The sequence below is a fragment of the Mauremys mutica genome, chromosome 7 (assembly GCF_020497125.1).
Source record: "Mauremys mutica isolate MM-2020 ecotype Southern chromosome 7, ASM2049712v1, whole genome shotgun sequence".
Lineage (NCBI taxonomy): Eukaryota > Metazoa > Chordata > Testudines > Geoemydidae > Mauremys > Mauremys mutica.
In genome coordinates, this window is record NC_059078.1 from 99,742,257 (window position 1) to 99,758,206 (window position 15,950).

General features: G+C 40.1%; 1 protein-coding gene across 1 annotated transcript in view; it reads left to right on the plus strand.

Annotated features, from left to right (window-relative positions):
- The window catches only part of DNTT (DNA nucleotidylexotransferase), a 221,801-nt gene that overhangs the window by 131,474 nt on the left and 74,377 nt on the right, over positions 1-15,950 (plus strand). Inside the window, exons 7-8 of the mRNA XM_045023028.1 lie at positions 5,429-5,552; positions 8,617-8,749. Coding sequence (XP_044878963.1) covers positions 5,429-5,552; positions 8,617-8,749 — 257 coding nt within the window. The remainder of the gene's footprint in view (positions 1-5,428; positions 5,553-8,616; positions 8,750-15,950) is intronic.

The following is a 15,950-nucleotide window of genomic DNA, read 5'->3' on the forward strand; positions in this document are numbered from 1 at the left end:
CCGCTTGGGGTGGCAGAAAAGCTGGAGCCAGCCCTACCCACGGCTGGCCCATGCCAGCTGACTCAAGCTTGCAAGACTCGGGCTGTGGTGCTATTTAATTGTGGTTTAGATGTTTGGGCTTGGGCTGCAACTCAAACCATGGGAACCTCCCACCACACAGGGTCCTGGAGTCCGGGCTCCAGCCCAAGCCCAAATGTCTACACCCTAATTAAACAGTCCCATAGCCCGAGTTCCTTGAGCCAGAGTCAGATGGCCTGGGCCAGCTGCAGGGTAGACATACCCTTAATATGCTGAATAAAGGTCTTGTTGCATTTGACCAGAGAAGGGTAGCGAGAATGATTAGGGGCATGGAAAAACTCTCATTTGAAGAGAGATTGAAAAAGGTGTGATTCTTTAACTTGGCTTTGTCTGCACTGCCCCAATATAGTTTGAACTACTGCAGTGTACACTAAATTGCTGCACTGTAACTCGCCCGTGTGGGTGCTGATGGTGCGAACTAAAAAGTTCCCAGTTTGTGTTAATGTAGTCCTGTCTAAAGGGCTATGGCCAGTGGGAGAGTGGGCTGCTTGTTATATCCTTGGGGCAACTGGTGTAGGAAGCAATCACTTGAGGCCAGAGAGCAGGCAGCTAACCAAAACCTCCATTTTATTTACAGATATACAGAGAGCTCACTCAGCCGGTTGAAACCGGCTGAGCTAACCCATAATAATCTAACTCAGTTGCCATAGCAACAAAAACCGTGACAACCAAATACACAACACTGCTGTGCAAACTTCCCAGCCTGCACTGTTCTGCCAATGCACCACAGGCCTGCCCTGCAACCCCACTATAACTGTAATGCTGGCCCTCTCTTGCACACAGATTATCAATCATTTTGAATGTTTCCAACCTGTGTAGTAGTTTTGTGATGCATGCAAATGTCCACTGAAAAGTAGGATGAGACTACAAAACTCCTGGCCAAAATCTGATTCTAAATTTGTGTGACTGAAGCCTGTATTTTAAGCTAGGTCTGCAGAGGTGAAAACTGGTGCACACTAAGCCAATAGGCTACCTATTGTGCTATGGGTTTTTTAATTATCAACAAACCAAGCAATATATAAATATGATTTTTTTTAGTTATCAAATTGCAACAATGTTATGTGCTTATTCTTTGAGCAACTCAGACTGTATAGCATGTGTTTAGCTGTACACAATATGAATGACAATGCATTTTATTGACATTAATTCTTGTCAATACTGAAATGAACTGTGGTACAGTGGGAGTAAATGTACAATGACTTTTACCAGCAGAAGCTCAGTACTGACCACATATACAATAGTGAAAATGGAATATTTATAACCCAAAAGACCCTTCGGCAGTGAACTTCATGGATCTAACTTCAGTGAATGCTAAAGAACTGCAGTTTGTAGAGAATACAAAGTTAATTTTGTTTTCCTTCACTGACAATAAAGTCCATTTACTACTGATCTCTAACCATTGCTAAGCATTAATAAAGTTTCTTGGAATCATTCTACAACCAGTAACAGACCCTTTTGAAAATGCAGCACTAGCAAGAACATTAAAAGATAAGAATCTAAATGATTTTTTAAAATAAGATTGAATATGTAATCGTATTCCCTTACAAACACCCATGTTCCAAACAAAGAATAGGTAATCTTATCTATTATATACAACATGTAGGGTAATTCCTATTTAAAATTATCCAGATTTTCATCCTTCCCTTTTCTTTATCTTAATTACTTCCAAAGAATTAATCTCATTAGAAAAACACCAGATAAAATTAGCACGGTCTGAATTCAAAGGTTGTAGATTCAATGGAAAAAGAAAATTGTTCAGCCACTCATCAAATATATGAACGGGCAATGAAATTGCTCAGAGATACAATATTGACAAAGTGAGTATAAAGAACATATGCTTTGGGAAAAGCATGGACGTTTTCTTCTCCACTTTCATATCACAATCCATTTGAGAGATTGATCAACTGAATATTGTTTATATTTTAGACATTTTGCTCTACATTCTTCTCTTGAAACAAAATTGATGTACAAAATTACTTAGCAATGGATGGAAGTGAAACATACTAAAATTCCATTGACTTGCCTTATTTATAGATTTACAGGCCTTACTCAGGAATGACTGATACAAATCTTGATGTTGTAAGTGGCACAACAAAGTCAGAAGACATGTTTCTCTTGTGCATCTTACTGTTGTTATGTATAAATGTAGGTTTCTTTGAGCATCTTGATATAACTGGCTGGTTTGTAGTACAAGAGGATATTGGCTTAAACTGGGAGCAGAAACAAAGGGTTAAATGTCAGAATTAGCATAAATAGACAAACAGAGAACACTGATTCATGAATGAAAATATTCAGCATGTATCTTGAAAAATCAGATGCTTCAGTTGGACCTGCAAGCTGGTCTAACTTGTTTTTGTAGTTCTGCCTTGATAAAATCAATCGACATTGACTATGCTGAGTAATATTTGAAGTAGCCATAAAGTGTTCGTATTTCATAATACATTTAACATATTACATACATTTCTTTTCTTTTTGTTTACGTTCATATTGTGTTTTTAATCATATGGATTTAATATTCCTGTAATAGCATGGCCCAGGGGATTCCCAAAAATGTACTTCCAAAAAGTGGATAATTTCTGGCACAATGGCAGCAACTTTATTTAATAACCAACTAACCAACAAGAATGTAAGCAAATGGAGGAGGGGAATGAACGTAGTCATTGCACCAAAGTGTGGCTATAGCACTCAGACTGACCTTGAGCAGCTCTTGTCCTGACTGGTAGATCCCAAAGTCAAAACTGCTGGAGAAAGCATCCCGCTCTGGACAAATAGCTTTCACTAAGCTATACTTCACCCTTGTAGAGAGGGATAGAGTCACCACTGAAACAGACTCCAGTCCATCATTTCTGGTTAATCTTATGATCCCAGCTACATACTGAATACCACCTTTCTGGGAGATACATAAAACCCTCCCCTATCTACCATCTCAGCTGAAACCACCAAATATATTTCTTTTTCTGCAAAGATTCTGTCTGCCCCCAAAGTTGTGACATGACATAGTAAAATGTGGGGGTACGTGGAGGTGAATGGAAAAAATAATACAATGGTTTAACAATGTAAGAACATTATATGCTTACCAATTACAGTATCCAAAGATTAAAGATCATCCACTTGCCCAAAGCCCCCACTCCCGCTACGTGAGAGTGAATGGGATGAAAGGCCTTGCTGTAGCAGCAGGAGAACCTCAATGACCCTTTGTTTCTCCCTCAGCTCAGCCTAAAGGGGTGCGTCAGTCTCCTCCTTCCTGGTCAAAAAGAAAGCTGCTTAGAGCTGGAGGAGCAACCAATGGCATAGCCTGAATCAAAGTGGGGTTCTGCAGGGGTCTGTTTTGGGACGGGCTCTGTTCAATATCTTCATCAACGACTTAGCGTACTTTCTATGCCAATATCTTATTAAGTTTACAGATGATACCAGACTGGGAGGGATTGCTTTGGAGGATAGGGTCATAATTCAAAATGATCTGGACAAATTGGAGAAATGGTCTGAGGTAAACAGGATGAAGTTTAATAAAGACAAATGCAAAGTGCTCCACTTAGCAAGGAACAATCAGTTTCACAACAGAATGGGAAGAGACTGTCTAGGAAGGAGTATGGCAGAAAGGGATTTAGTGGACCACAAGCTAAATATGAGTCAACAGTGTGATGCTGTTGCAAAAAAAGCAAACATGATTCTGGGATGCATTAACAGGGTGTTGTGAGCAAGACATGAGAAGTCATTCTTCCGCTCTACTCTGTGCTGGTTAGGCCTCAACTGGAGTATTGTGTCCAGTTCTGGGCACTGCATTTCAAGAAAGATGTGGAGAAATTGGAGAGGGTACAGAGAAGAGCAACAAGAATGATTAAAGGTCTAGAGAACATGACCTATGAAGGAAGGCTGAAAGAACGGGTTTGTTTAGTTTGGAAAAGAGAAGATAGAGAGGAGACACAATAGCAGTTTTCAGGTATTTAAAAGGGTGTCATAAGGAGGAGGGAGAAAACTTATTCATCTTGTATCCTCTAAGGATCGAACAAGAAGCAATGGGCTTAAACTGCAGCAAGGAAGGCTTAGGTTGGACATTAGGAAAAAGTTCCTAACTGTCAGGGTGGTTAAACACTGGAATAAACTGCCTAGGAAGGTTGTGGAATCTCCATCTCTGGAGATATTTAAGAGTAGGTTAGATAAATGTCTATCAGGGATGGTCTAGACAGTATTTGGTCCTGCCATGAGTGCAGGGGACTGGCCTCAATGACCTCTCGAGGTCCCTTCCAGCCCTAGAATCTATGAATCTATGAATAAAGCTTGGTTATGATTGTTCAGGAGGGGTAAGAAACATCTGGCATCAACCCAGGGGACCAACCCCATCAATCCTTTTCCAGATGACCACTGTCTTTTGTCTGCATGAAGTGTAAATGGATGAAGGAGTAGAGGGGTAGCTGAGCTGAGTTAGATATAATATGAGATGCAGCTTGACTTGGTAGACAGCACATTCTGGCATTTTTACTAGAAGAAATATTTGTGAAATATGGGATGACTCATGTGAGGGCTGCAGGACTGGAACTGTATTTACAATGGGCAAAGCAAAAATTTGCCTCTCTGTTTGTGTTTGAGTCCCTTCTTAGAAAGTGTTCAGCATCAAGTGCAAATTCTTATGTTTCTGTAGGACACCTTTTCAGATCTAGATAACTGCTCTGTGTACTTACCATCCGTATCCACAGTTCTGTCTTGTGGGCATCGAGATTCATTTCTCTCAACTTAGTCCTTTAGAGCCAAAATGTTCTCACTCACCCCATCTCGTGGGAGTGCAGTGGCATCAACATCAGGAGATGTACAAGCAACAGCTTGTAGTTCAGAAACAGTAAAATCAGGATGTCACTGAGGCTAAACAGACAATGTGGAGGCAGTTCTTCTCCTTTATGCTAGGAAGTCAATGTAGTGCAGACTTGGAAGAGATTTTTTTTTTAAAATTGATATATAAGGTTACTGTATGTATTACTTAAACAGTTACTTTGAATGGTGAAAGAGTAAGTATAGTTGCTTAGTACTACTGAAAATCCTACATATTTAGCTAAATCATGCCAAGATGCTGAGATGCTGCTGTATTTTTTTTTTAGATTTCATGTTAATTAAAACTCTTCAGGTATGATAGCCATTTGGCTGCACAGGGTAATTGTGCAAAAAAACCAAACCAAAAAAAAAAGGAAGGTACACCCGTACAACAAATCCAATGAGGTTGAATTTTGCCCTATGTTTTAGTTGTACACACAAACCAGTTTGTTTTTTACTTTATGTTAATCCATTGTTCCTTTTGAAAGCAGCGTCTCAGCAGATGTCTGCAGTTACACTGAAATCTGCATTGTTCTGTTTACTTTAGCTATTTATTTCTGTCTTCGGAGTGGGATTGAAGACATCAGAAAAATGGTACAGAATGGGTTTTCGGACGCTGGAAGAAGTAAAAGCTGACAAGACCCTGAAGCTATCAAGGATGCAGAAAGCAGGTAAACCCCTCACTAAAAGATCTGTGACTAAGTACTTTAATGCCTTTAAAACTGCATTAATTAGTGTAGGCTACAGCAGTGGTTCTCAGCTTTCAAGACTACTGGAGTCTGATTTGTCTTGTGTACCCCAAGGTGTTGGTGCTCTATAAACGTCTGCCAGAAGTGAAGCACAGCCTTAGGAAGGATGGCTGTGATCACCCTGTCTCAGGGCAGGAGCTTGAGTCCAGGACTGAGGGCAAGGAAGAGTCCTGAGGGAAAAGGACTCAGAGAGGTCCAGGATCTACAGTGGGAAGAACGGGAGGGCTGAAGGAAGCCTGCTAGAATCAAAGCACAGCTCCAGGAAAGGAGGGCTGTGGAACCCTGCCCCACAGGAAATGAAGTTTGAGCCCAGGATTGGCATTTGGGAAGATATGGCAGAAAGGACTTTCTAGACAGGTCATGATACATAGGAGGAGGCTCTGGGAACGAAAGAGAGTGAGTTTGAGTTATGGTACAGATAGCCCAGTTGTTCAGGGTTCCCAGGGTTGGGAACCCTTAGCTGAAGGTGCATGTGGGTTCCCCCGCATGTAACCAACCTAGTAAAGTGTACAGCAACTCCTGCTGTTAATGGGAGGAAGAAGAGACTGACTGGATCCAAGGGATGGTTGGAAATTAAGCCCATGAAAAGAAGGGTCGAGACTTTGTGCAACAGGACAGATGCTCATAGGAAGGGCTGTGCATCATTTTTTTATAAGTGGGGCAGAGTGCTGAATCTTTACAGCAACCAATCTGTGCTGAAGGCTGAGAGAACCATCATAGATGAGGGGAAACCGAGGCAGGGTGACTGCGGTTTCCTGGTGCACCAAAAGGGGGCATCCTCTGGGACTGCTACATGATCCATACACCAATACCCCTTTTCTTAATGCACACAGGTGTGTCATTTTTCCCCCAGACTATATTAATTTGCCTCCCATTCTCATTCTGTTTGTGGATCTCTGTTCTTGGATTCAGTGGCAATTTCAATACCTCTAACTTTGAGTTATTTAAGTTTTCTAACTAAAATAGAAAATATTTTTAGTATGTCTGTTCCTTATAGACTGTAACTAAACTTTATTTGGGTTGTGAGTTTGCTAAGTAACTTTTTAAGGGAACTTCCTCATTGGAAGGTTGTTGCCAAACTCAGTCAAGCCAATTTTAACATTGTTTTTGTTTGTTTCTGCAGAAAAGCTCCTCAGTTCCCCTTGAAATGGAAAAATGTAGACCCAGCTGTATTTATGCCAGAGGTGTAGCCTCTGGGATTTTAAAATAAATTTTGGTTTGGTTTTAAAATACACTGTATGTTCCGGTCATCAACACCTCTGTAGCCAGCTCTCCTTTAGCTTGAGTGGCAGAGGCCTGAGCTTTTGTTGCTCTAGGTTCTGAGTTTGACTCCTCCTCACTGATGATTGTGATGTTGGCCCCAGTTCATGATACACGGTAACAATTTTTGAGAAAGCTAAACTATGTTCTCTTTTAAAACTGGTTGTTGAAATGCTCTGACTGGGGAATGCAGGATGCTTTAAAATTCTTCTTAAAAACACAACAAAACTTTTTTTTTTCCAACTGGCATAAATTTATTATTTATCGGGATATACATTTTTTTTTCAATTCCAGGTGAAGTGAGGAGCTTTTTCTCCACACACACACCTTTTATCTCAAGTGGTAAAAGCCTCTGCTTTCACTGCCAAAGGTCCCAGGTTTGTCACCTACTGGCTATTTAGGAAACTTTCAGTTTGTGCCAAGGAGTGAGAGGGGAGAGAAGGATCCACAAAGAGTTAGTGTACAACATGGTATTGTGTGCTAGAAGTTACCCCCCAGCTGGTGCTCACTAATGTACTATATAGACAAACCCCCACATGCACAATATGGTGACCTTCACATGCATGTGCCCTGTGCCAGGTGCACTTTTTCTATCATTCTTTAAAGCTCACCTATTATTTTCAGACACACTAATGCTATTGATTATTTTATGTGATTTAAATGTCATTGTTAATATAGTCGTCATTACAATAAAGTCTGCATGGATCCAAAGGTCCAATCCCTGTCCAAATTCTATCCAGACATGAGTGGTCCCCACCGCCAGGGCTCCAGTCCAGTCCTCTCCTTTCCCAAGCCTCTAAAACATGAAGGGTGAAGTCACTCAATGGGAGCTCTCCCATTTTCTCTCACTGGGGCCAGGATTTCACCAGTATCAAATCTTAACTTTCACTAACACCAGAGGCTGCTGTAGTCTTTGTAGCAGTTGATCAACTCTCAATCCCTTATAATGCTGAAAGCCTTACATCAGCCCAGCTTACAGAACCTTTGAAGACATCTGATCTCATATCAACCATTCCTAACTACCACTTCTTTTGTGACCTAAAAAAAACAATGCAGCCTCTTCTCATGTCCCAATGACACTTTTCTCCTAGCTCCCCAAGAAAGACCAGAACCTTTTCTGTTCTTGTTGGCACTTATCTCCTAACCACCCTTGCTAGTCTCCATCCACCGCCCAGTCCTCAGCAACTGAACTTCTTTGGTGAAGCCAGAGAGTCATTCCCCATTAAGGACCTGGAGCTTCTAAGGAAATCTGCTAGTGACATTTTTCTTTTGGGGAACATTAATAATAGACTCAATAAATGTATCAATAAGTTTTCCCTGGTTTGTTCTTGTGAAAAGCAGAAATTTCTTGAGATGACTCTGAAGAGATAGAGCCATATTTGGAAGTAATGTTGAAATAAAACAAGCTGGTCATAGATTTTAAGGCCAGAAGGCACCATTATGATTAATCTGAATTCATTGTATAACACAGGCCATGACATTTTATCCAGTACTTCCTACATCAAGCTCATAAGTTCTGTTTGAAGTAAAACATATATTTTAGAAAGACATCCAGTCTTAATTGGGGTCAGCTTAGGAATCACATACCCGTCATGCAACTTGAGTGTTTTTGACTTCCTGCTGAACAGGTTATTATCAGCCTTAAATTTTAGCTTGCTTAATAATATCTATATTTTAATATTTCATTCAGATCAAAAAATTTTTACTCATGTAAAATTACTTTTAGGGTTTCTCTACTATGAAGACCTCCTTAGCTGTGTATCTAAGGCAGAAGCGGATGCAGTAAACTTGATTGTTAAAGATGCTGTACGGACATTTTTACCAGATGCTTTAGTGACCATAACTGGTGGTTTCAGAAGGTAAATAGAATAAATAATGTGTGACTTCACTTTCCCCTCCTCTCTCCCCGTACATACACAAAATGCTGATTTCTGAGCTATAGAGAGCAAGCAAAGAAACTAAATGGGAGAGTATGGAAGTTTGTTTCTAATAGTTATTCAAACTGTAAAAAAACCCTACATGGACAAATCCTAGGAAGAAAGACTTTTTTGACCAGATTCCCAAGGGTTTTGATTCCGAAATATAGAGATTCTTGGTTTATCATTATAAAAATCAATTAGCTGACAAACAAACCTCATACAAAAAAGATGAAGTGATATGTTTGTATTGCACATTATGGTATCACATAGGATTTTCCATGCTTTTTATTGTTGAAACTAAATTCCCATACCTAAAAATGGTACAATACAATAATAGAAGTTTTATGCTTTAAAAAAAGCCTTAATGTGTGGTTAAAGGCAATGAGTTTTCCTTCTTGATACTCAGGCCTGGTCTACTCTAGGGGGGTGGGGGGGATCGATCTAAGATACACAGCTTCAGCTACGAGACTAGCATAGCTGAAGTTGACGTATCTTAGATCAACTTAGAATCGCTTACTTCATGTCCTCGTGGAGCAGGATCGACAGCCACCGCTCCCCCTGTCGACTTTCCTTCCACCTCTCGCCGAGCTGGAGTTCAGGGGTAAATGGGAGAATGATTGGGGATTGATTTATCGCGTCTACACTACATATGATAAATCGATCCCCAATAGATCAATCGCTACCTGCCAATCCAGTGGGTAGTGTAGACATACCCTCATTCTTAGAAACTTGGTTGGGAGAAGAAAAGGTGGCAAGAAAGAGCCCAATATCTGCAGAGATAGACATGGTGTGTTGGTTGACCTGAGAGACCAATAATTTCTGCATAGCTAGATGATCTTGGAATTTCCTACCTGCCTGGTTATTTTCCTTTAAGCTTTTTAATTTAGAGAGAACATATGTGAAGTCAATGAAAAAAAATCTCACCATCCCAGTAAAGCAAAATTAGTACCTAAATGTTTTCTGTAACATCAAAAACTTGGGTGAAATCCTGGCCCTACTGAAGTCAAAGTCCTATTGGCTTCAGGGGAGCCAGTACTTCACCCAAATCTCTTCCCAAGCACTAATAATACTTGGTATGTAATGTATGTAGAGCTACGAATTGCTATACCAAACAAGCAACCCTTGAAAAAACAAAAATCCAAATCCCAAACAAAATGTTATCCTAGGCTTACATAATTAATCCGCACAATCCTCCTTTAAGATAGGTGTATTCTCAATTTGCAGTTGTGGCAGATGGAAGTACAGGTAAGTTAAGTGCCAAAGTTAGTGGCAGTATTAGGATTATAATGCAGGAGTTCCTGGCTCCCTGCCCCATGCTCAGTCCACTGATAGATGCTGTTCCTTACAGCATTGTTATAAAACCAAGTTTAGTTATACAAGTGAATATTCACTAGCACCAGAAATTATTTAAATCTATTGTGTTATTTGTCTGTTTTTCAAATCTTTCTTTCTGACTGGCTAGCAGTATAAGAGTACCTTCCAGAAAAATGGTAATTAAAATGCTCTTCTGGGACTTAAAACATGCTCTGTACTTCTCTCAATCTTTTTTCTTTACAACTACAGGTAAAGCTGCCATGCGAGGAAAGGAGAGGAGAAAGAGAGAAATTAAATTTTATTAATCATTGAAGCCAGAAACATGCAACTGATACCATACAGGGCACCTTGGGAGTCCTCGTAGGGCTCCACACGTCCACCTGTGTGTTATCAGTTACAGGATCAGGGCCTAAAATAGCTTACAAGTTACTGGTGCCATCACCCTTGTGCCATCTCCTGATCCCTTTTATAATTATTCCCTACATCTATAATGCTAATAGTAAAAATATACACTACACAGTACATAGATAAATTGTATATAATGGAGAGATGGCCAGAGTGTGGCTTATGGCCCATACATGAACTGTGATCAGAGATGCTGCAACAAGATGGAGTATTACATTCTGGGATTCTAGTATCTGCATGCTGCACCCCCATGTTTAAGATGATTGTGACTGCAATCTGCTCAGTTTGATGCAAATTAGTCATGGACCTTGTGTTCCTGGTAAGATTTGTTATTTTAGGTATAAACTGAGTAATACATGCACCTTGTTAGGGCAGAGTTATGGATATAGAACTGTCATCACAGTCGTAATAATCATGGTTTCTTCTGATGTGATGGTTGCTTGGGGCTTGTTGGTAACATGATGTTTGCAATGTGTGAGTCTCAATTCAGATATAGGCCTGTTGTGCTGTTCATTCTTTACATGGCTCCTTTGTGCTTTTGTAATTGTCATTAGACTTTATATCTTTAAATGGTTATATAAAGATGTGCAGGTGAATTATACAGAAAAGTATGTGGTGAAGTCTTAAGAGAGGGATCACTCTCTTAAGAGGATATGATAAAGGTCTATAAAATCATGACTGGTGTGGAGAAAGTAAATAAGGAAGTGTTACTTACTCCTTCTCATACCACAAGATTTAGGGGTCACCAAATGAAATTAATAGTCAGAAGGTTTAAAAGAAACAAAAGGAAGTATTTCTTCACACAACACACAGTCAACCACTGGAACTCTTTGCTAGAGGATGTTGTGAAGGCCAACATTATAATAGGGTTAAAAAAAACTAGATAAGTTCACGGAGGATATGTCCATCAATGGCTATTAGCTGGGATGGGCAGGGATGCAGAACTATGCTCTGAAGTGTCCCTGGCCTCTCTTTGCCAGAATCTGGGAATGGACAATGGGACGGATCACTCTGAAGCACCTGGCATTGGCCACTGTCAGAAGAGAAGATACTGGGTTAGATGGACCATTGGTCTGACCCAGTATGGCCGTTCTTATGTACCAAGAGTATAACAGGTTATAAGTAATAGCCAAACTGGAATTGTCGAAAAAATATCATACCAAACCCATCTAATTTCCTTCTTCAACAGGATTGGTGGCCTAGCGGATGGGGGGTAACTGTAGACATAATAGATCTTGATTTTAGGAAGGCTTTTGACACAGGTCATTCTCATAAGCAAACTAGGAATAAAGTCTAGATGGAAGTGCTATAAAGTGGGTGTACAGCTGGTTGAAAGACCATGCTCAAAGAGCAGTTATTAATGGTTCACTGTCAAACTGGGAGGGTACATGTACTGGAGTCCTGCAGGGAGCTATCTTGGGTCTCGTACGATTCAATATTTTCCTTAATGACTTGGATAATGGAGTGGAAAGTATGCTTATAAAAGTTGAGTATAACATCAAGCTGGGAGGGCTGCAAGCATTTTGGGGTACGGGATTATATTTTAAAACATCCTTGTCAAATGAGAGAATTGGTCTGATGTCAACAAAATGAAATTCAATAAAGAGAAGTGCAAAGTCCTACACTTAAGAAAGAAAAATTAAACGCCCTAAAACAAAATAGTCGATAACTGAGTAGATCATAGTAGTACTGCTGAAAAGGATCTGGGGATTGTAGCAGATCAGAAATTGAACGAGTCAACAATGTGATGCAGTTGTGAAAAAGGCTAATATCATTCTGGCTGTATTAACAGGAGTGTCTGATACAAAATACAGAAGGTTATTGTCCTGCTCTGCTTGGCTCTGGTGAGGCCTCAGCTAGAGTAATGTGTCCAGTTCTGCATGCCACACTTTTAGAAAAGATGTGGATAAATTGGAGACAATGCAGAGGAGGGCAACAAAAATGATAAAAGGTTTAGAAAATCTGACCTATGAGGAAAATTTAAAAAAACTGGTTGTGCTTATTCGTGAGAAAAGAAGACCAAGGCAAGACCTGATAATAGTCTTCAAATATGTTAAGGGCTGTCATGGAGATCAATTGTTCTCCATGTCCATTGAAGGTAGGACTGGAAATAATGAGCTTAATCTGCAGCAAGGGAGCTTTAGTTTAGGGATTAGGAAAAACTTTCTAACTATAAGGATAGTTACGTTCCAAGGGAGGTTATGAAATCCCCATCACTGAAGCTTTTTAAGAACAGGTTGGACAAACACCTGACAGGGATATTCAAGGTTTATTTGGGGCTGGACTTGATGACTTCTCAAGGTCCCTTCCAACCCTACATTTCTGTGATACTGTGATACTATATTCATGCCACAAATCACCTGAAAGGGTTCAGGTAGCTGGGAGAGGGCTAATTAACTGAACAGGCTGCACTTGGGGGAGAATTAGGTGCCCTAATAGAAGATGAAGCTCAGCTGAGCAAGTGTAGGCTGGGCCAGTATAAAGCCAGCAAGCTGAGAACAGAAGGGGGCTACAACAGAAGTAGTCTGCAGTCACTCCCTGGAAGAAGGGAGCGTGGGCTGGAAATCCTGGTGTATGGAGATGAATAGGGTGACAGAAAATAGAGCAGAGAGGTAGGTAGGAGTCCAGGGAAATAGCAACAGAGTCTGGGAGCTAACAGACCATATTTGCTAGACATAGGGTCCCTGGACTGGAACCCGGAATAGTGGGTAGGCCCAAGTTTCTCTACAAGCTGCTGGGAAAGTAGCATAGGACCTGGCCTTGGACTGGAAGACTGTCTGGAGAAGCATTCTGACAACTGATCCAGTTGGACTTTGATGCCCCCAGAAGGAGAGAAACAGACAGTGACCTGGCTGGAAGGCCAAGTCACAAAGAGGGAGCCCACTGAGTCCCAGAGAGCGAGAGGGGCTGTGGCGAGAGCAAACAATGGAAGCGGGTGTCAGACCTGGAGAGAGCTAATCCTCTGAGCAGCCAGGAGGAGGTATCCTAACAGTGAGAGAACCCCATGACAGAAACATTTCTATGAAATCTAAATTATGAAGCTGTTAATACCTTATCTTAATAAGACCTATATAAGCCTGGTGATATAGCTCCTGAAAAGCTATCAGGGAACCCTCTAAGGAACTGAATAATTTGGCAGCATTCTTTTCAATGCAGGAGAAAGCGTTAAAGAAAACCTTGTTTGAGAGGCTGCAACTACCTCTTTGGTGATCTTTGTTTATGAAAACCTACAATATCAGTACTTTTACCTACATGATCCACATCCAAAAAAGTACACCACCCCATCCTCATCACCATTACCAGAGGAATGGATGTACTCTTAGAAACAGTCTGATCAATGCCGTGCAAACAAGGCTTTTAAAAAAAAAATCATGTGAAATCAAGACAATAATATTTTAAATCTATGTTAACTAAGTATTTTGGCTTTCTGCTAGAAATTTTTCTTTGTTTCTTAGCTTAAAGTGACTCTCTTCTGACATATTCAGTTTAGGCCCTGTGCCTAAGGAAGTAAGGAGCTCAAATAAAATGGTATAAACCTAGTGAACAAATCTATTGGTGTGTATCATCTGGATTTAAGGGATCCTTCAGCTTCACTTAAGCATTTCAACAGACTTAAGGAGAGAAAAAAAAAAGGATAATAGGCCTACATAGCCTGGGACTGTGATAGTATTTGCTGAATAAGAAGGAAATATTTTGAGGGATTTTTTAAAAAGTCAGATATTTCTGATTTTTTGGCCACAAATAAGATGGAATAGTTGTGCCAAAAACACTTTCATTAATGGTGTCACAGCACTGTATAACGTTGTTGATTTAGCTACTGCTATTGTGGTAATGTTGCTCATGACCTTTTAGAAAGGTTCTGCTAGGAGGGTTCTGTAATCACAATAATGTTACATTGGTGGTGGTTCCTCATAAATGAAACTATGTATTTTCTAATTTATTTTGTATGAGAGAGAGAGAGAGAATATATGAAATATACAAATGCTTTCCAATCTATTTAAATATTTTGAAAACATTTATGGTTGGTTGAACTGAACCACTCATTGGGTCTCAAAGTAAATTCCTTGATAAGGCCTGATAAGAAGGAAGCTCTGTTTGATACTTTGTGTAGTTGATAAATGCGCGCTTTAGTGGGAGCTGTAAGTGTTCAAATCCTGGTTAATTTTTAATATTCATTGTCATTGTAACTGCTGTTTGTACACCATACAAATGATTTTCTTCCTGCTCTGGAGACGTGTAAGAATACAATAGTATTAGATTTTGGACTGATACAACTAAGGAGGGACATCTGCTTTCATTAAGTTTTCAGTCAAGTTCATCAGCGGAAGTTCCTTATTCTTCTCAAATCTTAGCATTATACAATTTCTTGGCAGTAACATTATACATTGGACGTACACATTTCTGTGTGGCTTTTCAGTCTAAAACATTAGGTATAAATCAGGAAGATGTAACCTGTACGCAGATGCTCAAGTCCAGTTACATTAGTTTCTGCTTACTTTCTCCCAGTGCAGTTACAGGGAGGACAACTGTTTTATCTGCTGTTATTTCTCATTTTGTCAAGGACAAATCTGCTTTAGGGTAGCTTTGAGGCAACCTGCTCACTGAACATTTGAGTTGACCAAACTGTTTGCACATTCTCTAATTTAAACATATCCTAGATGGATTTGGCAGTTCTGTAAGCAACATACTGAAGAGAGCATTTGGACATCATCAACAAACTCAGATTTGCCTCTAGTAAACTGTATTCCACTGTGGATGAGGTTTCCAACTAGAAGTGATCCAATCCATACTAATGAAATACCATTAGCTTACAGGACTCCTTAATAAGATAGTAGAGGTTACCACTCCCTTTCTTCTTCAAAAGCTTCCCTAACACTTAAATCACCAGTCAGGAAAGGAGGAAAGTCCTTTCCTGGGTAACTACGTGATTAGTGGAATAAGTTTAAAGGCAATCTTGGTGTCTCCAATGGTCTCATTCAGAGAGTGACCTCTGCTATCAGAGCTTTGACTGTTTTTTTTCCTTCTCACGGCATCCATCACAAATCACATGTAAGCCATGATGAACTGTGAGGGTGAAGTTGTGGAAGAAAGTATTTCAGAGCCACAATATCACTATGGACAAAATATGTTCTTACTATCCCACCAGACAATTCAGAGGGTGGTCAGTTGGAACCATAGACACCATTCCCTCAAGGCTTTCTGGAACCTATCCAGTTTCACCAGTATACTAAGTGGACTATTAAATAGGACCTTCACCCCAACTGCATGAGAGTGTCAAAGCCTTAGACTGGAGATGATCAGTCCATAACAGTGTTATGTAGTTATAATCTCCATATTCTCCAAAGCTATTCCAAACACTAGATCCAGAGTGGTGACAGCAATGGGACCAGGATTTCACTCATTATGTAAAGAGCCAGAAATC